Source organism: Rissa tridactyla, chromosome 3, assembly GCF_028500815.1.
Source record: "Rissa tridactyla isolate bRisTri1 chromosome 3, bRisTri1.patW.cur.20221130, whole genome shotgun sequence".
Classification (NCBI taxonomy): domain Eukaryota; kingdom Metazoa; phylum Chordata; class Aves; order Charadriiformes; family Laridae; genus Rissa; species Rissa tridactyla.
In genome coordinates, this window is record NC_071468.1 from 76617506 (window position 1) to 76640623 (window position 23118).

At 35.8% G+C, this 23118-nt stretch overlaps 1 protein-coding gene across 1 annotated transcript in view; it reads left to right on the top strand.

Annotated features, from left to right (window-relative positions):
- The window catches only part of AK9 (adenylate kinase 9), a 75422-nt gene that overhangs the window by 25690 nt on the left and 26614 nt on the right, over window positions 1-23118 (top strand). Inside the window, exons 16-23 of the mRNA XM_054195285.1 lie at window positions 125-281; window positions 4225-4330; window positions 4751-4815; window positions 10207-10308; window positions 18452-18658; window positions 19608-19732; window positions 20716-20928; window positions 21544-21810. Of these exons, the coding sequence (XP_054051260.1) occupies window positions 125-281; window positions 4225-4330; window positions 4751-4815; window positions 10207-10308; window positions 18452-18658; window positions 19608-19732; window positions 20716-20928; window positions 21544-21810 (1242 nt within the window). The remainder of the gene's footprint in view (window positions 1-124; window positions 282-4224; window positions 4331-4750; window positions 4816-10206; window positions 10309-18451; window positions 18659-19607; window positions 19733-20715; window positions 20929-21543; window positions 21811-23118) is intronic.

The following is a 23118-nucleotide window of genomic DNA, read 5'->3' on the forward strand; positions in this document are numbered from 1 at the left end:
CCTGAAATGACAATAGGGAAGAATCATAACATTTAGAAAATCATTTTGTATTGTGCAGTCTTTTTGAACAACTCACAGACTATCTTAGTCTTTTTATGTTACTGAACCTGACATTTTATAACAGCTTATGAAGAAGAACAAAGACAGATTTCCTGGTGCTCCAGAAAAAGGAGGATGGGTAGTGGATAATTACCCTCTGTCAGTAGATCACTGGTCAGCTTTATCAGAAAAAGGACTTTTACCTGACACTGTTGTCTGTCTGAAGGATACAGAAAAAGATGGTTAGTAAATGCAGACTAATGAAACTTAGTCTTTTCTTTTTTTCCGTGTTGATATCTGTATATAAAGCACACTTATACAAAAAACTAGTAGCTATGTCCCATTTATAAAGTTTCAGGGGTCTAGAGAAGGAAGAATCCAGTGAATCAACAAAGGTAGCACAAATTTCTTACAATTTGGATTAAGGGAATTACACAGAATTGAAAAAAGGAATACATTACCAAAGCAGTAAAGAAAATACCTCCAATTTATAATCCTATTTTCAATTTCCTCCTATTTACAATCAGCAGTAAATACCACTGGACTCTTGCAGTTCAGATTTTTGTACTCTGTGTCTGACTGGCCACCAGCTTGCGATGTGGCCCTCAGTCAAATTTCCCTGCCTGCCTGTCGTTGCTTTGCCCACTTGCAAAATCAGGTTATAGATATGAACTTTCTCTGCTTGAGAGAAAAGGGGGGGAGAAATACCTGTATGCAGGTGTATTCTGTTCCCCATCCTGGGATCAAAAAAAAGTTGAGCAACTTCTTACCCAGATCGATACAATTGTTTAGTAGCATGAATTCAGGGAAGGGATTTTTACTTTATTGTTTCAGGCAGGAAGGAAGGTTGGTACCCGGCATGAAAAACTGAACAGATTCATACACTGTTAAATGCTTTGCCTGCCAGATGATGACTTAATGGATTATGCCTGCTTGATTCATACCACACCACAAGTTTTGTTGACCTGTGGCAATGTTTGATCATTACCTGTTCAACCTACTCCATTATCAAAAGGTCTTTCAGTAGTAGAAACTTCCCTTCAAGAAAGGAATGATGGGTCTATTCACACTTAGTTCAAGAAAGCTCAGTAACTGCCCCATATTGGAATCAGTTCAGAGAGCTCTTCAAACCCTTGTCCCTGAATAAAAAAATCAACGGAAGCAAATCGAGGTTACATAGTTTACTTAGAACAGATTTCTTATTTTAAAAAAAAAGCTTTTCAGAAGCATGTCATCTGATCAGCTAATCATCCTCGCAACTCAACTACAGTACCTAAGTATCTAAAGTACTTAGTCACGTAACTTTGTGAAATTTTGTAACACCTTAAACATCTTAATTAAAAGTCTTTTAGCGTGGCTGAAACTCATATACAGACTACATACAGACTGAACATTTCTGTGAGAAAGTTCTAGATTCAGTGTTTGTCGGAAAATCATATTTGCTGTTGCTATCATTCAAGAAGACCTCACCTCAGATAATTCCAGAAAGACCTTAAGGACAAATTGCATTTCCAGGTCTCATCTTTGCTTCCCAGACATTTCAAGCATATTGAAATGTTCGTGAACCTAGTTTGTGGAACACAATGCCTTGTCCTTTCTTACAACCACAAAAAGCACCTTATCCCTGCAGTTGGCACGCAGCAACGTAATGTTAATATAGTGTACTAAATAACAAAGAGCAGAGGTCAAGCTCTAGCCTTTTCTGCAGGGAGAGGATTGAGGTGAGAGAGATGCTTTCAGAATTATGTTAACTTTCTCTTCACTTCTCAGAATTTAACAAATTAGTGAATTAATTGGATAAAAGAAAATGTTGTCTCGTTGTCCCTGAAAGGCTTTATTTTAGATCAGACACTTTGGCAATAGATAATTCTTCATGGGAACCATGTTGAAAATTGGTCAATAGTAACTGCCCCATTTTTTTTCTTTTGAGAAGGGGAAAACTTGAGAGTCCATAGCAGAGGTGTTTAAATGAAGATCTCTCTAGGGCTTTCAAATTATGTGCTTCCTTCCTGCAATGTACACCTTTCTACCATTCCCACCAGTTCTCAAAACCTAGCTCCGAATTACTTGTTGTAATATGAAAAATCTCTTTTATACTCTTGATAGCCATCTCTTCTGCGTAATCACCTTCTGTTTCTCTAGTCTGATAGATGGCAGATTCTTTAAAGCGTAAGTGTAAGGCTTTCCTAGAAGTTAGAGAGGTTCTTCGTAAAACTTAAATTTTGTGCTCACAACCCTGACAGTACCTTTGTTTGAACTAACACTGTTATAGTCTTCATATCACATAGCAAAAAAAGACTACTTTCTTAATTACAACCCATTTGGCCCCATATATAAGTAGATTTCAGTCTTGGAAGGAAATGTATTTGAGACGATAATGAGTCTATACCCTAATTTTATCCCTGGAGCTGTATCAGGCTTTCATATGAATCAATGACTGTTTTTCTTCAAAATTTCATTCACTGGTGGGAGGAAATGAATTAACATACTTTAAATGATAACGCATATATTTTTACTGTCTTAGCTTGAAACAAGTCATGTGCAAATTGAATACAAGTCATAGTATTTGTAGCCTATCATAATAAATCAAAGTGAAATATAATACTTAACAGACTTCCAGTTGCACTAAAACAGGACAGTGCAAGAACATTTTTCTTTCAACCCGAACCGGCTGAGCTACCTACAAACCTGTTCCATTAGCATGCTAGCTTATTTCTGGTTAATACCAGTAGCAGATACTCTCAGGTCAGCCACTTAGGACTTTGCTAATTTCTTATCCATTATTCTAAAGGCTTATAGGTCACTTGCTCAATTTAATCAAGTAATATTTAAATCCTTCATCAGATGAAACAATATTGAATTCTGTAAGTGAGGAACACATGTGCTGGTACCCAAGGAAGAAAGAATGGTTAGTTACAGTACAATCATTGTGATTCTACTGGACATTGTGCATATGCTAATTCTGCAATTAAAGCTGCTTCGGTTCAGATCAATGTCATTTGGACTCTGAATAATGAAGGAAATTAATGCTCTTTGGCATTGCTGCTTTTCATAATACTGTGAGAAAACACAAAGATGGGAAAGTGCGCGCCTGGGACACCAGGCAAAGCCACTGAAAACTCTCACAACTTTTTTGCATAAGAATACCCAGGCAGAATTATCTAAAGATGAGTTTACCAAGTACATTTTAAAAAACTTCCTTCACTCACCCTCCCTTTTGCAAAAACACATTTAATTGAAAGCATTGGTTTGAAATATAAACAATTCACACAAAATGATCATCTGCTTCAAATCAACACCAAAGTTCCTGACAATTAAGTAACATGTTTCTCACAATTCAGCATTTTATGTCAGTTGATGATAGTGATCATGTGAGATATGGGAAGAACAAGTATGAGTAAAGTGAGGTGAAAGAGACAAGATCATAATGTCTGCTATAAAATTTGGCTAAAAGTGTAGCTTTTTGCTTATGGATACGTTTCCTTGAATTTAGCTATTTTGTTTCCTTTTTTTTTTTTTCATTTGGGCAATTGTGTTTACTCTTTATTTGATACCCACTAATTTCTGTTGCTTAAATAATAACGTAGTTGTGGAGTATACATTTTCACAGCATTTTGAGTCATTACTTTGTAAGCTATTCCTTGAACTAGTCTAAACTGGCATAACTCCACTGATGGAAATGGGTTTCAGCCACGCAGCCACATATCATAAATCTATTTGCCAAGTAAATTAATCAGTAAAGTTCCTAGTAGGAACAGCATATTCTTCATTTCTGTCAACCAGCTGTAGTAGTATAGGTATGTACATTCTTTATATTTTTATTTTAAAGTTTTTAATTTATTTCTTCATAGCTTTCTTCATACACATACAAAAAAAAATACCAGAGTAATGCATGATATACAGAAATATAAGACAAATCCTTTCAGTGTTGTGTCCCCTTATAGCCTTCATCATAACCTTCCCATATCCCAGACTCAGTTTATTAGGTGCTTGAAATTGAAAACAAAGCTCTAAAACCTTAGAAAGCAACAGTATAATAACATTTCAGTGGTATATATGCCTTTTCTTGCTTTAAAAAGAAGTAGGAAAGTTGTCTATGATTTATTCAATAATTTTCCTCACTCAAATAACTTTAGTTTTATACAGATGCGTAGAACTCATTACTGTTGTGTAATTGTACTGCAGGAGCCTGTATACTACACAGAACGTACTTAGCAAATAGGGATGAAATTAATTCTAAGATTTTGAAAAGACTAACAGATGAAGCATTAGAAAAGCAAGAAGAATCAAGGTAAAGTATTCTAAATATCTGAACGTATAAAATAAGCACAAAAAAATTCTAGCCTTACTTTGTGTTGAAGGTATCAGTGCATTTATCAACACAAATGTACTAAAAAAGTACACTAAGACTAGTTGCGATGTATAGGAAATAATCCAGTATGTGTTAACTTTGAGGAATGTCTCATTTAGATCAGTAAATATGGTAGCAGAAGATTCTTTTGCTAAATGCATTTTCATTAGCCTTTCATTAGTCCAGCCTTTTGATGCAATGAGACAATAACATTTTAGATGATAAAATATATTTGATTTTTGTTTTGAAGTTATATTCCAATTCCCAACAGTATATTTCCACATCTTTGCTTTACATTTAATATATCTGCAACTTGCAGTATTTATACAAGTCTTAAGATGAATAATCTTTTACTTACAGAAGAAAAATGCAAGAAATACTGACGTCAGAGGAAGAGCAATCTCTAGAGGCTGCGGAGGAGAGAAGTGAGTGTATAATTTGACTTCTACTTTACCTAACTATGTGTTTCAAATCATTTAGCAATTTGGGTTTTATGCAGATTTTACAATTTTAATTTCCTTTTTACATACAGCATCTAGAAAAATGACTTTATATTACTATCTTTGCTTCCTTCACTGATTCAGGCACCCATTTCTATGTGTCATTCTTAATAGACATTACAGAAGAGAGATGTGTATTAAATCAGCCAGTACAGTTTTGGTTTTCAATAAATCCAAAGGACAGGACTTTGTATCTCCTCTAGAAAGTTTTCTAAGTGGGTTATTAACTGTATTGAAACTTCCTACTCATCAAAAAATCTTTATCCCCTCACAAGTTAGGAAACATTGTTGGAACTTAGCCAACAGCTAGTAAGAAAATCACAAAACTGTCTGATTTTCTGCTCTTCCTCCAGAAGCTCAGCCTGAAGCAATTGAAGGGGATTGGAAATTATTTCAGGAGTGGCTCTCTCATCATGTATTAAGAATTGCTGAATCTGGTAGCAACATACATTATAAATTGCTGAATCCAATAGCCTGTTAGAGGTGAGGCTGCAGCAGCTCCATGTCTCCAGAGCCATTCAGTAATGTATCTGAGCATGTAGTCCCATTTTTTCTTTCATCCTCTTCTTACTCTTTTGTCCATGCTTGTTCCTCATCAGTCCACTTTGATCCCTTCTTCTTCTTGCCTGTGGTCCTTCTCAGAAATGCCTCATAATATTATAAATCTCTCACAATCCCAAAGTGCTTTTCCTGGCAGATCCCTTAATGAATCTCATACCCTGTAGGTAGTAATGCCCCTCAGCCAGGGACAGCTTCTCTCATTGACTCATTTCAATAGATCTCACACACAGACAATGCCTTCATCGTCCTCTTTTAAATGACCCTGAGGTGAGACAAGTCAAGGTTATATTTGTTCTGATTAGGTTATTGGGGTTCCTCCACCTGTCATTGTTCCTCTCCTCCTTTGTGCTTATGGAGATTAGCCTTTAATAACATAACCTAATAAAAGAAAAAGGGGAATTATATGTATTACATGAGGTTTCTCCTCTAATAACGCTATTAACAAAATATTTTGAGTAAAGACTTTCTTACTTTGCTTCTTTATATATTGACAGAACCACATAGTATTTTTGTTTAGCCACTCTTTATTTCCTGTAAAGATTCTACTTTTATATCAGAATTGTGCTATGATTTGCTTCCAGCAAGGAAAATACAATTGTCCTGGGCAAAAGTGAATAATCTGTGAGGAGAGAGACTTTAGGGGCAGGCCAACTGTCACAAATAGGCTGGATTTTTGCAACTCAGACAATTCTGTCAGTTAGGTTGAGATTTAGAATTAATTCCAGTTATTTTCAATGGTTTTAAACCTCAACAGTCAAAAAAGTTTCAAGGTTGTACTTTCCTCTTTACCTTCTTTCATCACTGTCTACTTTCTTAGAAGGATGTTGCTGTCTGATTTGGATCTGTTGTCAAGATGAAGTACCATGCACAGGTATCTGTATCTACATTAAGAACTAGGTTGGGTACTTTATTTTCTTCCTCTATTAAGGGATCTCAAGGTTTCTCCATCATAGCCTAAATTATCAGCTGAAGCCTGGAGCTGAAATTAAAAATTGAAGTGCGCGAATTCTCACTTTTTTTTTTCTCTCTCAACAGTGGGAGCCTAGACTGCCATTACTGTCTTCCTTTCAAACATAACATACTGGTTTCTGTAGAAAAATATTATGACCAATCTTAAGTTCTGTGTTGTCGATGTGCCTTACATGTGCTTTCTTTCATTATCCAGTCTGGCATTTATTTTAATTATATATAGCAAGGACTAAGTCCTAAAGGTAGCGTAAGACAGAATATGATAACATGCTTTTGATTTTTAATTAGGTTACATTCCACCTACTCTCTGAAAACAATACTCTAGCTTTGTAGAGTTCTTTAAATTGCATATAAACAAAAAAAATTCTACATTATAACTTTTTATAGTTTCTAATAAAACATATAGCTCTTCTCCAAAGTGAATGAGTTCTAAAGTATTAAATATAAAGGGTTCTACACAGATACTCTCTCTATCTCAAACAAAGTTCATCTTAGTTTTGAATATCTAACTCATTTTGATCTGAGTACATCAAAACAACAATTATTAATGATGGAAGTAATATATCATATACACACTTGTGCCCTTAACACGTGATAAGTCCTTGTTCAGAGAAAATCATGTTTTCCTACACCTACGTTTGATTTCAGTAATCAAATACTGACTCACCAAAACAGTTCAGTCATGCTGCTCTTAGCCTGACATCTGTTTTATTTCACATGTACTGCCATCAGCACATTGACTGCAGCTTTTCTCCCATGTGACATGTCTTTACAAAAATACAAGTGAATTATATGTTCACACTTCTGAGGGTTTTTATATAGCAGTTATAGGTATAAAAATGAAAAATCGAAAGAATACTCCAGCGCCCCAATCATGCTCTTTTGATGTCTCATATAAATAAATGTGCATTTCAATAATTGCAATTTTTGTAACCTCAGTGGGACACTGAAGTAACTGGAATTGCTTCAGGACTGAACATATTCAAATTTATAACATCGTTTGTGCTTAAAAGGAAAAAATGGTTCCAGTAATGAGCAAGGTACTTACATGTGTCTTAATGAGAGTGAAAGTAAATGGAGAAGGAGAATTCGGGTAAATTTAACAAATTTATTTAAAAGAGTCAGAAAGTTCAATGCTGAAAATGTCTGCTGAATGTACACAAAACAATTTATGTGGTAAGTCTTGCTTGTAATGTCTAGCTGAAAATTATAGCCCCACATCTTTTTTCATGTCCCTTGGTGCAATTATTCTGAGTTTAAATTATTTTCAGTAATTTCTTACTGTATTTAAGCATTTTTGCAGCAGCTTTGCATGAGTAGGATTTATTTATACTAGGAGACAGATATATGACTTCATGAGAATATATTTCAGACATTGTAGTAGCTTCAGGTAGATCTGTGGGTTCATTCCAATCTTCCTGAGGTAAAACTTGGCATATTTCTTTCTTGCCGTGTTTCAGCAATAAATTATCGCATACAATTGACCTTATCCACTGAAACAGTAGTCATGGCTTAAGACTTTCTTTTCTGTACTTTATTTGTCAGCCCTGCTTTTCTGCCAGAGATTACCCCCTTCCTATAGCAGACTCACCTGGAGCACACGTACGCCTGTGCCTCAGTCGCCGTAGCTCAGGGTGGTGTGTCAGAACAACCCCATCTTCACTGTTGTCTCTTCTGCTACTTTTGCTATTTGGGCAGAAGCTCTTGCAAGCAATCAATAGGTAGCTGTAGCTGATAATTCCTGCTGTCGCCTCCTGTGCCTGTTCTTCACAGCTGTTAATATCAATATTTGTTATAAACTCTTTAATACTGTTCCCAGCCCCCTCCTTTCTCATACTACAGGTGGTGGAGCATTGAATCAATACCCATCTCTCTAGCTTTTATTTTATGTTCTTGCCTTTTTATTCTTGTCATTGTGTTAAATTCAGTAAGATATTTTAAACAACAACAAAAAGTAAATAGAATAATAATTAAACCTGTACGTGTTACGACATTTCCTCTTTAGTCTTTGAAGAGAAATGCTTATTAGAATCAATTGTAATTATAACATTTACCAGGCAGTTGATGTGTGCTCAGTCCTACAGCCTCTAAATATATTTCCTTTGTTTTTCTTGACTGGCTTGCATACTGGTTTGGTTTTTATCTGCCTCTAACTGGAAAGTTTTCTGTGAGAGAGTTTGAACAAGGACAGTTTCTTAATCTGCAGACAAGGGATAGCAAATTACTTGTACGACAAACTTCAAAGCAAGCTGTAGTGATATTACCTTCACAGTTTTTTCAGTCTTTGAGCAAAGTTGCATGATCTTAAAAGCCACTTTCTGCCCTCCTTCATAAGCCAGATACGATAATTACATTTTAATAACTGTAATCACAGCATTTTAGGCAAAGAAATTGCAAAATTTGAAACAGAAAGGTTATAAAAAACTTTCTCAATTACATCCCAAATACCTTCAGTTGTTAAATTCTTTCAGTATCTCATTCAGAGAAATAAAGGCTAAGCGGTATTGGTGTAGTACAGCTATGCGTTCCTTTGCAGAAGAAAAAGAACAAAAGCCTATGATTAGAGCTATCACCCTCTCTGAAATCTCTTGGCACTTTCTGAACATCTATAAGAAAAAAGACATCTTCTTAATTTACTTTGTTTAATGGCTGTGCATCTGTCTTCCTTGACCCTCTCCAGCACCAGTCTTGTAAATGAAATCTCTGAAGTGTTTGGACACCCTGTAAAAATTTAGACATACTTCTGTGCCACAGCTATTTCCCTTGAAGTTTCTAGGACTGTCTGTGATGAAGTTATGTATGCATGTGAGAATTTGCGTGTTGACAGCCTTAACAAAGTGTCTTCCATTTTGCACATATTTTTCTGCATGTCATTTTCCTCTTTGTGTATATTATGGACTCTTGATTTATTTATTAGAGAATGTCAAAACTCATTTTTGCTTGACTGCATTCCTGTATATAACAAAAGGAAATAAGGGACTAGAATAAGTGAAGAATTTTCTCAATTTGACACGTGCTAAAGGTTGTGGGGTTTTGTGTGCTAACCATATAAGAAGATGCTTGTTTATGAGATGAAGTTTCCTGATTCTGCATAAATCAGAAATTCAATGTTTCCAACCTGTTTTTCATTATGTTTGTGGTTTCTTTGCCAAAAAAAGAGATGTACATGAAAACAAATGCCGTAATTTCAGATTTTAAAATATATTCTTGTTTAATATGATTTGAGTTTTGGGTAATCATAACATGTTGAGATGTACTAGTGGTGTTTTATTACTCTAACAATGGTCTAAGGACATAAGCAAAATAAGGCTTCTAGGAAAAAGTTACATTCTTTATTGAACAACTGATACAGTTGGAAAAATTACACCAGCCTTTAGGTGCACAAGCCCTTCTTCAAGTCAGAAGCACTTCTGCCCAACTGGAGCTGTTCTGTAGAACGCCAAGTGTGCTCTTACAAGGTCTTGTTTTTGAGCATAGTTTGAGCTCAGGACACACAGATTATAACAAATGAAAAATATTCTTACATAAAAGCCCTGAAATAAAGTACTTCTCCATTTTATTCACAGTCATATGGCATCTGATAGATGGTCTGCCTTTCCCCACAGATCAGGTTGCTGATTTCAAAATGTTTTGGTCAGTGAGCATTAAAGTAACTAACTCCTTATTTGCAGGTGATCAAATATAAATGTTGCAGTGTGATCCAAAAAATATCTTTATTTCTATAGTGCCTTCATCAACCCTCAATGGGTTTGTTAAAGTTACTAATGGTTTTATTTCTGCCAACAGAATTTGAGGACAATGATGAGCAGCTTCCACCTGAAACTGAACAAATGCCCGACAAACAGTCCAGTGACTCTGCGGGTTATGAAGAAGAATCTAAACCTCCAGGTTGGCCTTGTAGCACATATAATCTCTCTTACTTGCTAGTATCAAGAATTGTACGTCTTCCTTTTCTGCAATATTTTTATATTGCAGAATATTTTTAATTTTATATTATATTTTATTGTGTTTGAAAATTGGCTGTAAACATCATTCCTTATCTTAACCTTTTTTCTTTTAAAGACATTTATAATTGAATAGTCAGGTTCAAGTTATTTAAACACTTATAGATGCAATTAAAGAAATGTTGTAATTTCTTTTTAAAAATAACGCACCGGGTATTTGCACTTTGAGAAACAACAAAGCAACAAAATTGCACTATTACCCCTACTGCCTATATACCAAGTTAATAAATGTGTATATGTATGTGGAAATAACAGATAAAGTGAGTGTTGCTGAAATTCTAGGTTGACATAGCTTCTTCTATTCATAAATCCATGAGCACTCTCTACAGGATGAAGTGATAAGGAAGGGAAATCAGAGGAAAAAACTTTAGAAAGTCAGTCTCACGGAATGTGACACATCCCCCCCCCCCCCCCCGCAAAAAAAAGAAAAAGTAGAAAGAAGAAAATACCAGGAAAAAACGGGGGAAAATACCCCCAGGAAATAATCAAATTGCAGCATTCACAAACACCTGCATGTGCTTGTATTCTACAGACCAATTTTAAATTAATAATATATCCATAATAATCAGAAATTACTAGTCCATTCCCTGTGGCAAGGCATCTTGGGAAAAATAGGAATGGTTGAATTTTAACTTTGGACGTGAATGATCAAAATATGTCCTGTATTTTCCTTAGTCATCCATTGTCCTACTAACAGCTTGTCAGATTTCACATCGAGTCATGTTTTCTTCGTGTCAGTATAAGTTAAAATTCTGCAGCACGTGGAACTCCATAGAACCATAAGCTAATGAAAATATATATGAAATCCTATAGTAGCCTTTTCTCAAAAAACACTTTGAAGGCAACTCATCTTTAATGGAGATGGTCTGCTTTAGTTTATAAAATGTACATTTTAGCTTTTATCTGCTAGAATTTTTAGAATATGTTAAAGTCCAAAAAAGAAATAAATCCAACATCCAACATTTTATTTTAAATAGCAAGTTGTTAAATATACACATTTTTGTGCATTAGGAAGAATCATCTCAATCTGTAAAGTGAACTGCTTTTTTTTTCTGAACACCATAAGTCAGTACACACAATATAAGTTTGTCTACTAAGTACATTTCACTATAATATGCTGAAAATTATTTGGCAGCATATATTTATAAATGAGTAATGAAAAGTCTGTATAAACATTCTACATGGTCTGTTTCAAAAAGACAAATGAAAATATGCTCATAATGAAATGCATATCAGTTCCGAGGAGTGGAAGTGTCACTGTTATCCTACATTTTGCCTTTCTGTTTATTTTGATAGTTAAACCCTAATGAAGAAGACATGCTGGCTTCTGGTGTCTCTGGCTCAGCTTTGGCAGGGTTTGAGAGGGAGGAAAGAAGCATTTTTTCATCTTTTTTGTTGCTGAATATGGACAGAGGGCAGAACAAGTCATATCTAATACTAGCAGAACACTGGGAAAAAAGATATTAAAGCCTTTCCTTCCCCAGCAACTCACTTGGAGAACGTGGGGGCAGAAAGCCTTTGAGGATTGTTTGTCTCTATGGTAACTATGCTCAGTAAAAGCAAAGAAGACACAGAGCAAAAGAACATGAGAGATTGCCATATAGGCATTCCCCGTGAAAGCTCCAGATTTAGGGCTGGGAAGGACTGTTTCCTACCACCTCTGTGATAAGGAAAAGAAATCAAGAACAGCACTGCTAGATAGGCAGCCACCTCCTCTGAAGGAAATTTGTTTGCATTTTTAGATCCATTTGTTTTTGAACCGTTACTGTCTTTTCAAGTGTTTTTCTTGACTATGTTTCTTATTTCTTTACAAATATCTTCTCACTGTAAATCACCTCTGCAAGCAAAATTATTATAACTTATAAGTAATAGCAAAGGTACAGCTGCTTAACTTTAAAGTATTTTCAGTATTTTTGATCCCTGAGACCCATTTTGAAACAAACCAAATGCCAGGGAGGCAACATTTTTGTCATAATGATGTTCAAATACCTGAACCAAAACCAAATAATGTTTGGGTTGTCCAGTTTTGGGGTTGTCCCTTTTTCCTAGGAATGTAATCCTTTTTTTCTTTTGTTACTTTTCCCCTCTTTCCAGCAGAAAGTTTCTCCAGGTCACTTAGGCCTGTGTAATCTATTTTAAAACTCCCTAAGTATGCAATAATTGCTGCTCGATAAGTTTCCTTAAGCAAGAAAACTCTCAGATAGAGGTAATCTAGAGGTGTCAAGAGTAGAGGATCAAAGCTGGAACACATGCTGGTCCCTCATTTGCTAAATACAACCTATCAGGAAAGGTGTAACAGGAATTGTTTTTCTGAGATTAAGGTTCATACAAGAAGCACTCTATTGTGTTACCGTGTTCAATATTCTGTCTCAGATGATGTCAAATATTCATTTAACTCCATTATCCTGCCTGTGTATTTCCAAAGTTTCATGACCTACTCAGAACTGAGAGGTTTTTAAAAGGCAGGTATAAAAGACCATCTATTGAAGGCTAGATCCAGACAGGCCACATTACCATCATCCATAGGTTATTGCTTTGAATAGGGCTGTGGTTCACAAGGCAGCACATGTGATTTCTACAGCAAGAATGTGTCAGCGGTAACACGTGCAAAAAGCAGCTCGCATTACCTAGTTATTAATGTATCCTTTGCTTATTTTCTTAAAATCTGTGTTCCTAATGGAATCATCATTACATACTGCATTAGAGCTGCCCAAAGTTAAGCAGCTGGCTACATCTCTGTCTCATTTGGAATACATCACTGCAGAATGCAACAGAATTAATTGTGGCATTTACACAACATCTTTTAATGTACACAGAAAGGAAGGTATTTTCATGTTCATATTTAGAATCACGGCAAGAGACAGAAACGTCATTGCAGGGGATAAATGATGTAATGATGTATACAGAATGAATGTGTAGTTTAGTAAAATGCAAATGTTTATAAACATTAATTATAAAAATTGATTTCTAATTCAAGGCCAGACTATTTGAAATCTGCAAGGTGTTTCTGCTTAATGATATGCCCTTTTGCACTTCTGATTTATGTTTAGACTAGTCATCGTTCAAACAGAGGGAAGGTTAGGCACTGAGGTGTCAGTCTAATAGTTGTGTTTTTCAAAGCTGTAAAAAGAAGAGGGAAAAAGCATTTAGTATTCTTTGTTATAAAAGATCGCAAAAATACTTGCCAAATGCTTATTTATTAACCTATTAGTTAAAAGTGGCTCAATTAAAATAAAGTTTTGCAGTTCATCCTGGGGACAGCGTGTCAGGACACTGTGAGGGCCAACTGGTCCCAAACGAACAGGGAGCTGGGACCAGAGTGTGGTAACATGGTCATCAGGACAGGGCCTGGCAGCCAGAGACCATCCCACTCCCCCAGGCAGTAGCAGAGCAGCTCCAGCCCTGGGCATCGGGCATGTCCCTGGGGACAGGGGCAAGCAGAGGCCAGGCTGGAATGTTGGCCCATGGGTGGGCCCGGCTCAGCAAAGCCCATGGCCAGCCAGAGCTGTGGGGAGCTGGAGACTGGCCATGCTGTGGCATTGCTGGGGCAGGGGCTGACACCCCGGAGGGGCTGACATGGGGTCCTGGGCCATGGGCAGGTTAGGGGAGTCCCAGGGGCCTGGGCAGGGACAGCCAGACTCGGGGGTCCCCTCAGGTCCCTGAGCCAGAATATGAATTGCCATAGAGGGAGTGATTTATTTCAAATCTCAGTTTATCATGTATATATAGTAGAAGTAAATGGAGGTATTGAAAGAATGAAAGTTTCAGTCTCATAAGTGGAAGAATAAAATTCTTAAAAGCACCTAAGTATCTCGAAATTTACTGTATTTCTAGAGGACTACACATTAAGACCCAGAACCATAAGGAGATGTAGACATTGCAGTGCCCCAAACAGCCATACTAAGTACCTGGCTTCATATATGGAATTAGGGGGTGTAGAAATAAGCACAACAAGTAGGAAACTAGCAAGGGGACAACCTTAGTGAGCCATGAAGAAATGTCAAAAGGAGGCATGTATTTGAAACCCTGCATCTTTTTTAATTTGTCCGATGACAAAAGAATGGGAGTCCCTAACCCTAGCTCTTTGGCATTTAACTCGCTGGAGGCAGGGCACTGGCTTGCTTTCTTCTAGAAGACAATAGATGGTGGCACTGACCTTTGATTTAATAGCTTCAGAGGTAGCTTAGTCATCCAAGTCAGAACAATTTGTTTGATGCGTTCCTTGTCCTGCAGGTGTTCACGTATCCCAGCTCCTATTGACACTTCCAGGTGATGCTTTAGTTGGTAGCATGTTAGACAAAAGTTAGGCAGCATCTCTACTCTGACCATTATGTTTAGTCCTGTTTCCTGCCGAATCTTACTGGTACCTAATCACTGAAATCCACCTACACTGTACTTAGTAACAGCATTTTTTGATCTGACTCTCTTTTGGAAAATTAAATGTGGCCTTTGTGGTTTCTTCAACAATCCAGAAGAGAAGATTGAGAGACATTCACTGCTGGGAGGAAATACTCATTTTCTTATAGAAAACAATTGTAACAGGGCAGTCTAACTCTTCATAAGCCAGAAAAATTGTTTGGATTTTTCAGTTTGGGGCAAACTCAAAATGAATGTTACAGTGCTGGAATTTCACATAGTGAGAGCGCTGTCCTGCTTAATGCCAGGGAGTAACCATAAAACACTGGTTATTTTAATGTTTTGGGGTTTCGTATTTTTAAGAAAATGCTCAAAGCTTTTAACATACAAGGCATTAAGTAAGGCTTTCATTTTTAGTAATACCTCTCCTGTTTATGTGTAGGAAGTTACATAAGGAAAAATAGTAGTAATGGCCCTTTTTTGTAAAAATCAGTAAAAGTTCATTGGAATAGGCTGAACCTGTTGTTGCTTGTGTCAAAATCTGTTCCTGCTATTTCAAACTCAAAACAAGACAGAAGCAAGAAGAGGAGGGGAAAATTATAGCAAAATAGAAAATTGCTCCATCCGCTGTTCAGGTTCTTTCTTGCAGCTTCATTTCTGGCAAGAGACAAACACAGCGTACACTGTAAGTCCCAGCAAACTTACGGTAATAAGTCACACCATTTAAGTCATTACTCTCAACAGCTTTTCTGTGTTAGCTGAAGGCACTGATGTCAGACTTATTAAACCGAACACAAAAGAAAAATGATAAGAAAAAGAAGAAAATCAGGGTTGGAAATTATATGAGTGCAGGGAATGGGAATAGCAGCAACGCCACCACATTGCTGCTGCCAGAGACTGTCCATGATTTAGTAAGGACAAGGTGGTGATGGTGTCATCTAGACATCTCTGTATCTTCTAGCTGAGACAGAACTTTGTCCAGGACTTTCAGGGACTAACAATGTCTAAATGGATATTAATTGCAACCCTAGGAACCTATGAGTATCTTTCTTCTTTTCTGTTTATGTGTCAATATCAAGTTTTTAATTCAATATCTGCTGTCAATATCAAGTTTTTCATTCCCTCTGGCTTTTTCAGCAAAACGGATGGTGGTGGAAGCAGCTATCCCTTTGTTATTTTGCTTACCAAGTATAACAATACATTTGATGTGGTTTTGTCATGTTTACGATGAGTAGTATCTGTGAACTTCTTATTTATGTTAATGCATTCATTCAATCTCTAACTTGTGTATGCTTTTAATGAGACAGTGTTAAGAGACAGGCTTGGACTTCTCTGATCTTAATTGACACTACAAATTTCTGCACAAGGTACTTTAAGAGATTAATGTCTTTTCTTTCCCTTACTCATTAAACAAGTTATTGTATGCAGACATGGCTTCATTAAAGCCAAAATTTTTCTGAGAGTTCAAGTATCCACGGAAGGAAGCCATGATATAATTTTTTAAAAATTTTCATTTGTTTATTCGTTCGTATTGTATTACTATTATTTTCATAATTTATATACTCCTTGTCTTGGAGTGCATTGACTGGCAGATGGGATTTACATCCACAGTTTTTACCCTTGTATAACTATGGATGATTTCCAGCCTGAGAGAAAAGCGTTACACTTTTACATCTCATTGTTGGTACTTCTGAGAATTACTCCACGCACCCATACATTGGTATTGCTTCATAGCGCCAGTATTTGGGTCATAGGCATAACATGCCTTTGTCTGCAAACACAAGTATATTCTTGAGATCCGCGTAAGTGTATACCTGAGAAAGTGCAGAGGGAAGAGCACGCAAAGTCATGCTCCAAGAATATGGTAAACCGAGACTGCTGCTACTTGCAGGTGCTGTGCCAATAGCGTAAGAAAAATTGTTCCTGAGAATCCCGTGAATGACACAGTGACTTTCAAGTATGATGCAACTCCTCTATTTTTTGGGAGGACCTTCAGCCTTCAACACCTGCATGTTCTCCCTACACTCTGTAGGATAAATAGAAGCGATATCCATTTCTTCCAAGACGATGCATTACCACAGTAATTTTAGCATGCTGATCCATTTCACTGGCAAGAGCCAAAATGTCTCAACAGATAACTTATTCTAAATGGGAATTCTTAGTATTTGAAAACAATTTTTAAGACTGGAGAAGTATAAATAGATGTTTCAAGTATTATTTTGTTTGGAGCTTTTAAAGTTATTATCAATGAGGAGAAAAATAACTTTTCTTTTAAATTGGCACCAATTCTCTTGTGATATTCGGTATATTTTTAATGCATATACAGTGCATAATTTATGCCATTATCTGCTGTAAATTTTTCATTACACACGTATAACCAAATTGTCTCTGAATACAGAACAGATAACCTCTTCAGTAATTTCTGTACTTTTATAACAATACACAATTGGAAAGATGCATTCATAACTCTTAAGAGGCCTGCTTTAGTGGTTAAATCATACAAATGGACTTGAAAGTCAGAATAAATTAATTCCCTCTTTCAATTCTGTTGCTGACTTGATTATGAAATGGAAGTATTAGAGTTCTCTGAACAAACAGATCTAAATTTCAAGCTGTTTAACACCCATAGTTTCTGTTTCATATAACTGGCAAAAGTGTGTTCAGCATCTCTGCAAAGATTAAGAATCCCCATTACAGATCACTTTTAAAAGGTGATTCATAATCTCTGTGTACCTACCTTGCCTCATTTGTTAGTTATGGTTAGAGGCATCAGATGTAATTTTAGAACTCTTATATTGCATGGTTTAGTGTTTTAGCTCACTGCTTTGCCTTCATCAATTTAGGATTTCAGTCTTAGCCATCTCCCATATCCTTGATATTTACACTGAAGTGGACTTCTCTGTTTAGTCCCTTCTTTTTCCCTTTTCCCTCAAATCTTCTCTTTTCTCTGCAATTTTGCCATGTTGGTCGTTATATATCTGTGTGCCTTTGTTTGAGTAAATGAAGGTTTAATTCATTATATTGAGATCTTATGCCGAAGAGGAAAAACACCTAGTAGTATGCATTATATTGCTATTCATGTAAGGAGAACATACTCCACTTGAAAAAGAACAAATACCTAACACGCAACCTGAACACTCCACAACAGCTTCAGGAACTGAACCTGAACCAGGTCAGAACATGAAGTTGCTTCTTTGCATGGTGTGCTAATCTTTATTTCTTCCTACAGTCTTTATTTCTTCCTATACTGGCATGTTCCATATGAGGCACAGCCATATGGATAGCCTGTCAAAAACTGTTCATTGTTAAATCATAATTCTTAATATATATTCCGTATATTTCTTTGCAGAAAGAGTCATTATATTTATTTGTGTGCCAATTAAAATAACTGTATGCAAATTTAGTTAAGTAATTTGACCGTGTTTATTTTCCTGGAGAAGCATCAGTATATCCTATATCAGCATAATGAATTTGGCATTTTCAAAGTGTCTCTGTAAACTAGTAATATAATAATTCATAATTTGGGGGGGAAGGGAGGGAGGAAGCAGCATTAAAAAAAATGCCACCGTATTTGGGGAAAATAAAAGTAATGCTAAAAGCATAATGATAATTTTTTAATGCAAAAACATTTTAGAGAAGCATTGCCTTCTATATACTATTTGATTTTTCAGAAGTCATACTGCCTGAGTTTTCAGAGGATGATTTTCCAGATATACCAGAAATGGAAATAATTAAAAGGAAGATTGAGTTTTTCATGCACGACTGGCAAACAGTGGAGTCAGAAATCAAGCAGTCATCTCTAGCTCAGGTTATTGTTTTAGAGATTGCTGAGCAAACTCCAGAAAGTCTGCTTAATCAAACCGTGCTGATTATGGAAAGTAAGTAATACTGTTTATGTGATTCACACTTAACTTACCAAAAGGGATTTTGGAGAGCTTGTATGATGAATATATTGGAGGGGCAGGTTATACTCAGTTCTGTATTACTCACATGAAGTGGGAACAAGACATGCTGTGTTCTGTGGGTGAGCTGAAAAGCACACCAGCGGCCTTTAAGACATAGGAAGAGTGAGGAATATATATGTTCGAAAAATATATAGATGGCTATAGAAATATGTACATAATAGCTCCCTAAACATTCTGACAGCGCATTTCCCCAGTTACTTGCTCTATCTGTTCCTGTCAGGATACTGGTTTGAGAAACTGACAGATAACGTAAGTTTCACTAATGTACAATTATCATTGAAGTCAATGAGACTTTCAGGGTGTGTAAAATAATCTAATCTACGCACCTGCATAGACGGTGTTTCAAGACTGGAATTTTATAGTATTGATATTTTTTACCTTTCTTCACTTCTGTACTCAAATCTCTAACAATTCTGAGTACTGGATAAATAATATTGATACTACATTTTTCCTATTATTACTACAATGCAAGTGTTTATTAACCAAAACATTTATTGTGCTAACTTTATAATCAAATAAAATTTGACTGATGATTTTCCCCAATGAACAATAGGAAAAAAACTGTTGCAAACATTAATGGCACTGTCTGTGTGTGTTTGTATAATACTTTTGTACTAGAAATTCCCATTGAAAATCCCAATTTACTTCAACCAAAAAACAAACAGTAGAATTTCCATTTTTTGGAGGAAGCAATATATTAATTCCTACATCCAGGGAGAACATTTTATTCTATGAGTAGGAGAAGTGCAATATACAGTTGGCATGATTTGCTTTCACATATGTGCTTACATTTATGGACAAAGGGAATATATTCTGGCATAGCCAAATTAAAAATATTTAAAAAAAAATTTAACCTTTTCAGAACCTTTTAAATATCATGGTTGGGAATTATCTGCTGAAGACTTAGATGAGGAAGCAGAAGATCTGGCTGCTGAAGGGGACGATGAAGAAGAAGAAGTTGAAGAAGAGGAAAATGAAGATGAAGAAGTAAGCATGCTGGCTTTGTCTGTTTATGCTTTTGTTTTAACTCATTTATTTTCAGTTTGAACATAACCCCAGAGAAGTCAGATTTTGCACCTGATTTAGTGTGATGCAGTTTTAGCCTTCTGACAGAATAAATATCAGCATATGCTTCAAGAACACTTTCATTGTATTCCTGTGTTCTGGCTGATAGTAGTTTTACTCCAGCAAGAAGCATAAATACCCCATGCTAATAGAGAGAATGAATGTAGTTAGTTTTGCAAGATGGCAAAGAGGGGTTTTATTAGAGAAACAACCGTGAACTTTGATTTCTGTCAACTAACAATGATTCTGTGAGCCATCACAGAAACATCAGAAGATGCAGAGTCCTAATATGCAATCCTCTGTTTCATCTCAGCTATTGATAATTTTCAAACACCCACTGTAATGAAATTAAAGGTCTAGCTTCACCTTTCTTTTATTTTCATCCTATATTGGAAAATACCCATCCCCAAATTTAACAGTACAACATATCCATATACTCTACTGGAGCAGTTTTAAATAGATTTTTTAGAAATTAATTTTATTGGATAAGTAATCTGACTTCATAATACCAGTTCTCATTGCCTTTTCTGAAAAAGTCTACTTCTGCATATTTAAAAGCAACAAAAGTGAGTTTCAAGAGCACAGCAGGAAAAGATTTTATCATAGATACTTCTAACAATTTTGATCTTCAACAGCTAACTATGATATCATTTCAAATTTAAAATGGTCATTCTTTTCTCAATAATTGTCTCACTAGCCTGGACAGTTTGTTCTCTGACTCTGAATCTGAAAAGTGTGTATTTTCATGGACTTATATTCAGCTTACAAACTATCTTGAGAATACTGTTCTCATTCAATGCTCAGTTGATGTATTTGGCATTACTTAATCTGGTCTACTTGATTTACTTAATCTAAGAGAACTACTGAATTAAAATAGTTTTTGAAATTTTTCATATTATTTTCAGGATGAAGAAAAAACTAAGGAAAAGAAAAGGCACATGGGAGACACAAAACACTTTTGTCCTGTCAGTCTGAAAGAGAGCTTTGTCCTTCACCCAGGACTCAATGAACATGCAGCTAAATATCAAGAAAAGATTTATTATTTTTCAACTTCTGAGTACAAAGATAAATTTTTGATGAACCCTGAGGAGTATGTTGCTCACAATGAACCAATACAAGTAAGAATCTTCAAAACTGTTTAAAGCAGATAGTAACAGATTAAAATCACTATTTTCCATTCCCATTTATAACTGTTTATTATTGCTGATTTTTTTTCTAGGTAACGATAAATATATAATGCAAATCCTTGAAACAAATAAAACACATTGCTTCCCTAGTGACTTTTTAGTGTACATTTAAATTAGCACATTGAATTAATGATGCAAATAAAGCAGAAAAGAGAGGAAGATTATAAGGGTTTGTAATAATCATAAGATGTGATTAACAAATCACAAATATTGGGGTTTTTTTTTACTATCTTCAAGTCTTTTTTTTAAGTGAAAAAAGGGTAAGAGAAGGGAAGATTTACCAGAGTTGTCTAATGAGGTTTGATTTTTACCTACTGTCATTAACTGCCACAGTGCATTTGTTCAGTATTTCCAGAGAGCAAGTAGTCTGTTTGGAGAGCAGGTGGTCTGTTTGGAACAGCAGTATAAGGCCTGGAAAAATTAAAATGCAAAATGATGTGACTGCTTTTGATGCAATTTTTACAATGATATTTTGGAAGTGAAAAACAGTAGAGGGTGCACCGTAGACTCCAAATTGTTACAAAATATTCCAATTTTTTCCTATAGGCTCCTCCTTTACGGGTGTGCTTACTTGGGACTCATGGAGCAGGTAAAACTACTTGTGCACGACAGATAGCAGACAAATTAGGCGTTTTCCATATTCAGTTTGAAGAATATCTACAGGAATTGATCTTACCCAAAACTAAAGAGAAAATTGGGCCCGATTATGATGAAGAACCTGAAGAAGATTACAGTAGAATGCCAATTCTGTCACAGGAACTGGACGACTTCTCTCAGATCATGACTAATGCTGAGACTGAAAAAAGCAAACAGGTAATAATCTGATCTTTTTAATGTTCATACACAAAATAACCATTTTCAGACTGGAATAGCAATTTCCTACAAAATTTTAGCTTGATAAAAATCACTTATGTTAAATTATTTACTAGATGAAATGCAGAAACAATAGTTCTTGACATTTTCTTATGAATGCCACAAACGTTCTTTAAAACATTTCCAAAAATTACATATAGGTTTTTTCTAAACAGTGGAGATAGATGCTAAATGGGGCAAAGGAAGACAAACTGAGGGGAAAAAAATGAAGGTCAGAATAATAACAGGAAGGTATGGTTTCCTTCAAGTATTTATAATATACAGGTTCAGCCTGCTGCATGTGCTCCAGTTGCTCAGGAGTTTAGAAATGTTCACCAGCAGTGCTCTCTGCACTCTCTTGGGGCAAAAGAATAGAAAGCCTCGACCAGCCCTTCAGTGTGACCATACCTTGTCAAAAAATCAGAAATATTTCAGTGTTCATAACAGGGTAAACTAGTATTTATTTAATACAGTAGGGTTTGTAATCTGGATTGTAATGTTGTCTTTGCCTATTGGCAGCAGAGTTTCAAACCAGGAAAACCTCTTAGGTAGCATACAATATGCCTTGTAGTTAAAAAACTGTTTAAAATAGCTGGATATTCGTGATTCTGGTAAAATAATTGAATGATAGTTGTCAGAAAATTAGTTCTTTTTCTTAATCAGATTGAATACTGGTTGAAGATTGTTATAAATATACATTCTAATACTTGTCTCTTACAGGGTGCAATTTCCCTGAACAATAAATATTTACATAAATGTTTATCAGGAAAGAGTGATTTGTTTTATTAGACAATAACATATTACGGAAAGCAGACAAGATTTCAATGCAAATGAATTCTTCTTTAGATAGCAGTGGATATGATAAAAGCCTTTATTGTGTGGGGAAATCTCAACACACAGCTGCACAGCACATAAAACTTTCAAATAATGCATAGTACAAAGACATTGAAAATCTACCTCCTAGGCAGTACAAATAAGAGTTTATCCAACTCTCTAGGCTTCAGGAAGAAAGAAGTTTCTGCATCACATTCTAAGAGCCTTTTGTGTGTGTGTGTGTGTGCTCCTGATACCTCCTGTGTTCCTTCAAGTTACTAGGCATCAAAGACCTTCAAAGACTTCCTTCTACAGGATTTAAGGAAGCACGCAGGAGGGGAAGCAGGCTACAGAGGAGTGTAAACAACATCCATGCACAGTATTAGGAAGATGAGCACTCAATCGAAGTTGAAACTAGTGAGGGATCTGAAGGGTAGCGACAAGAATTTCTACAGG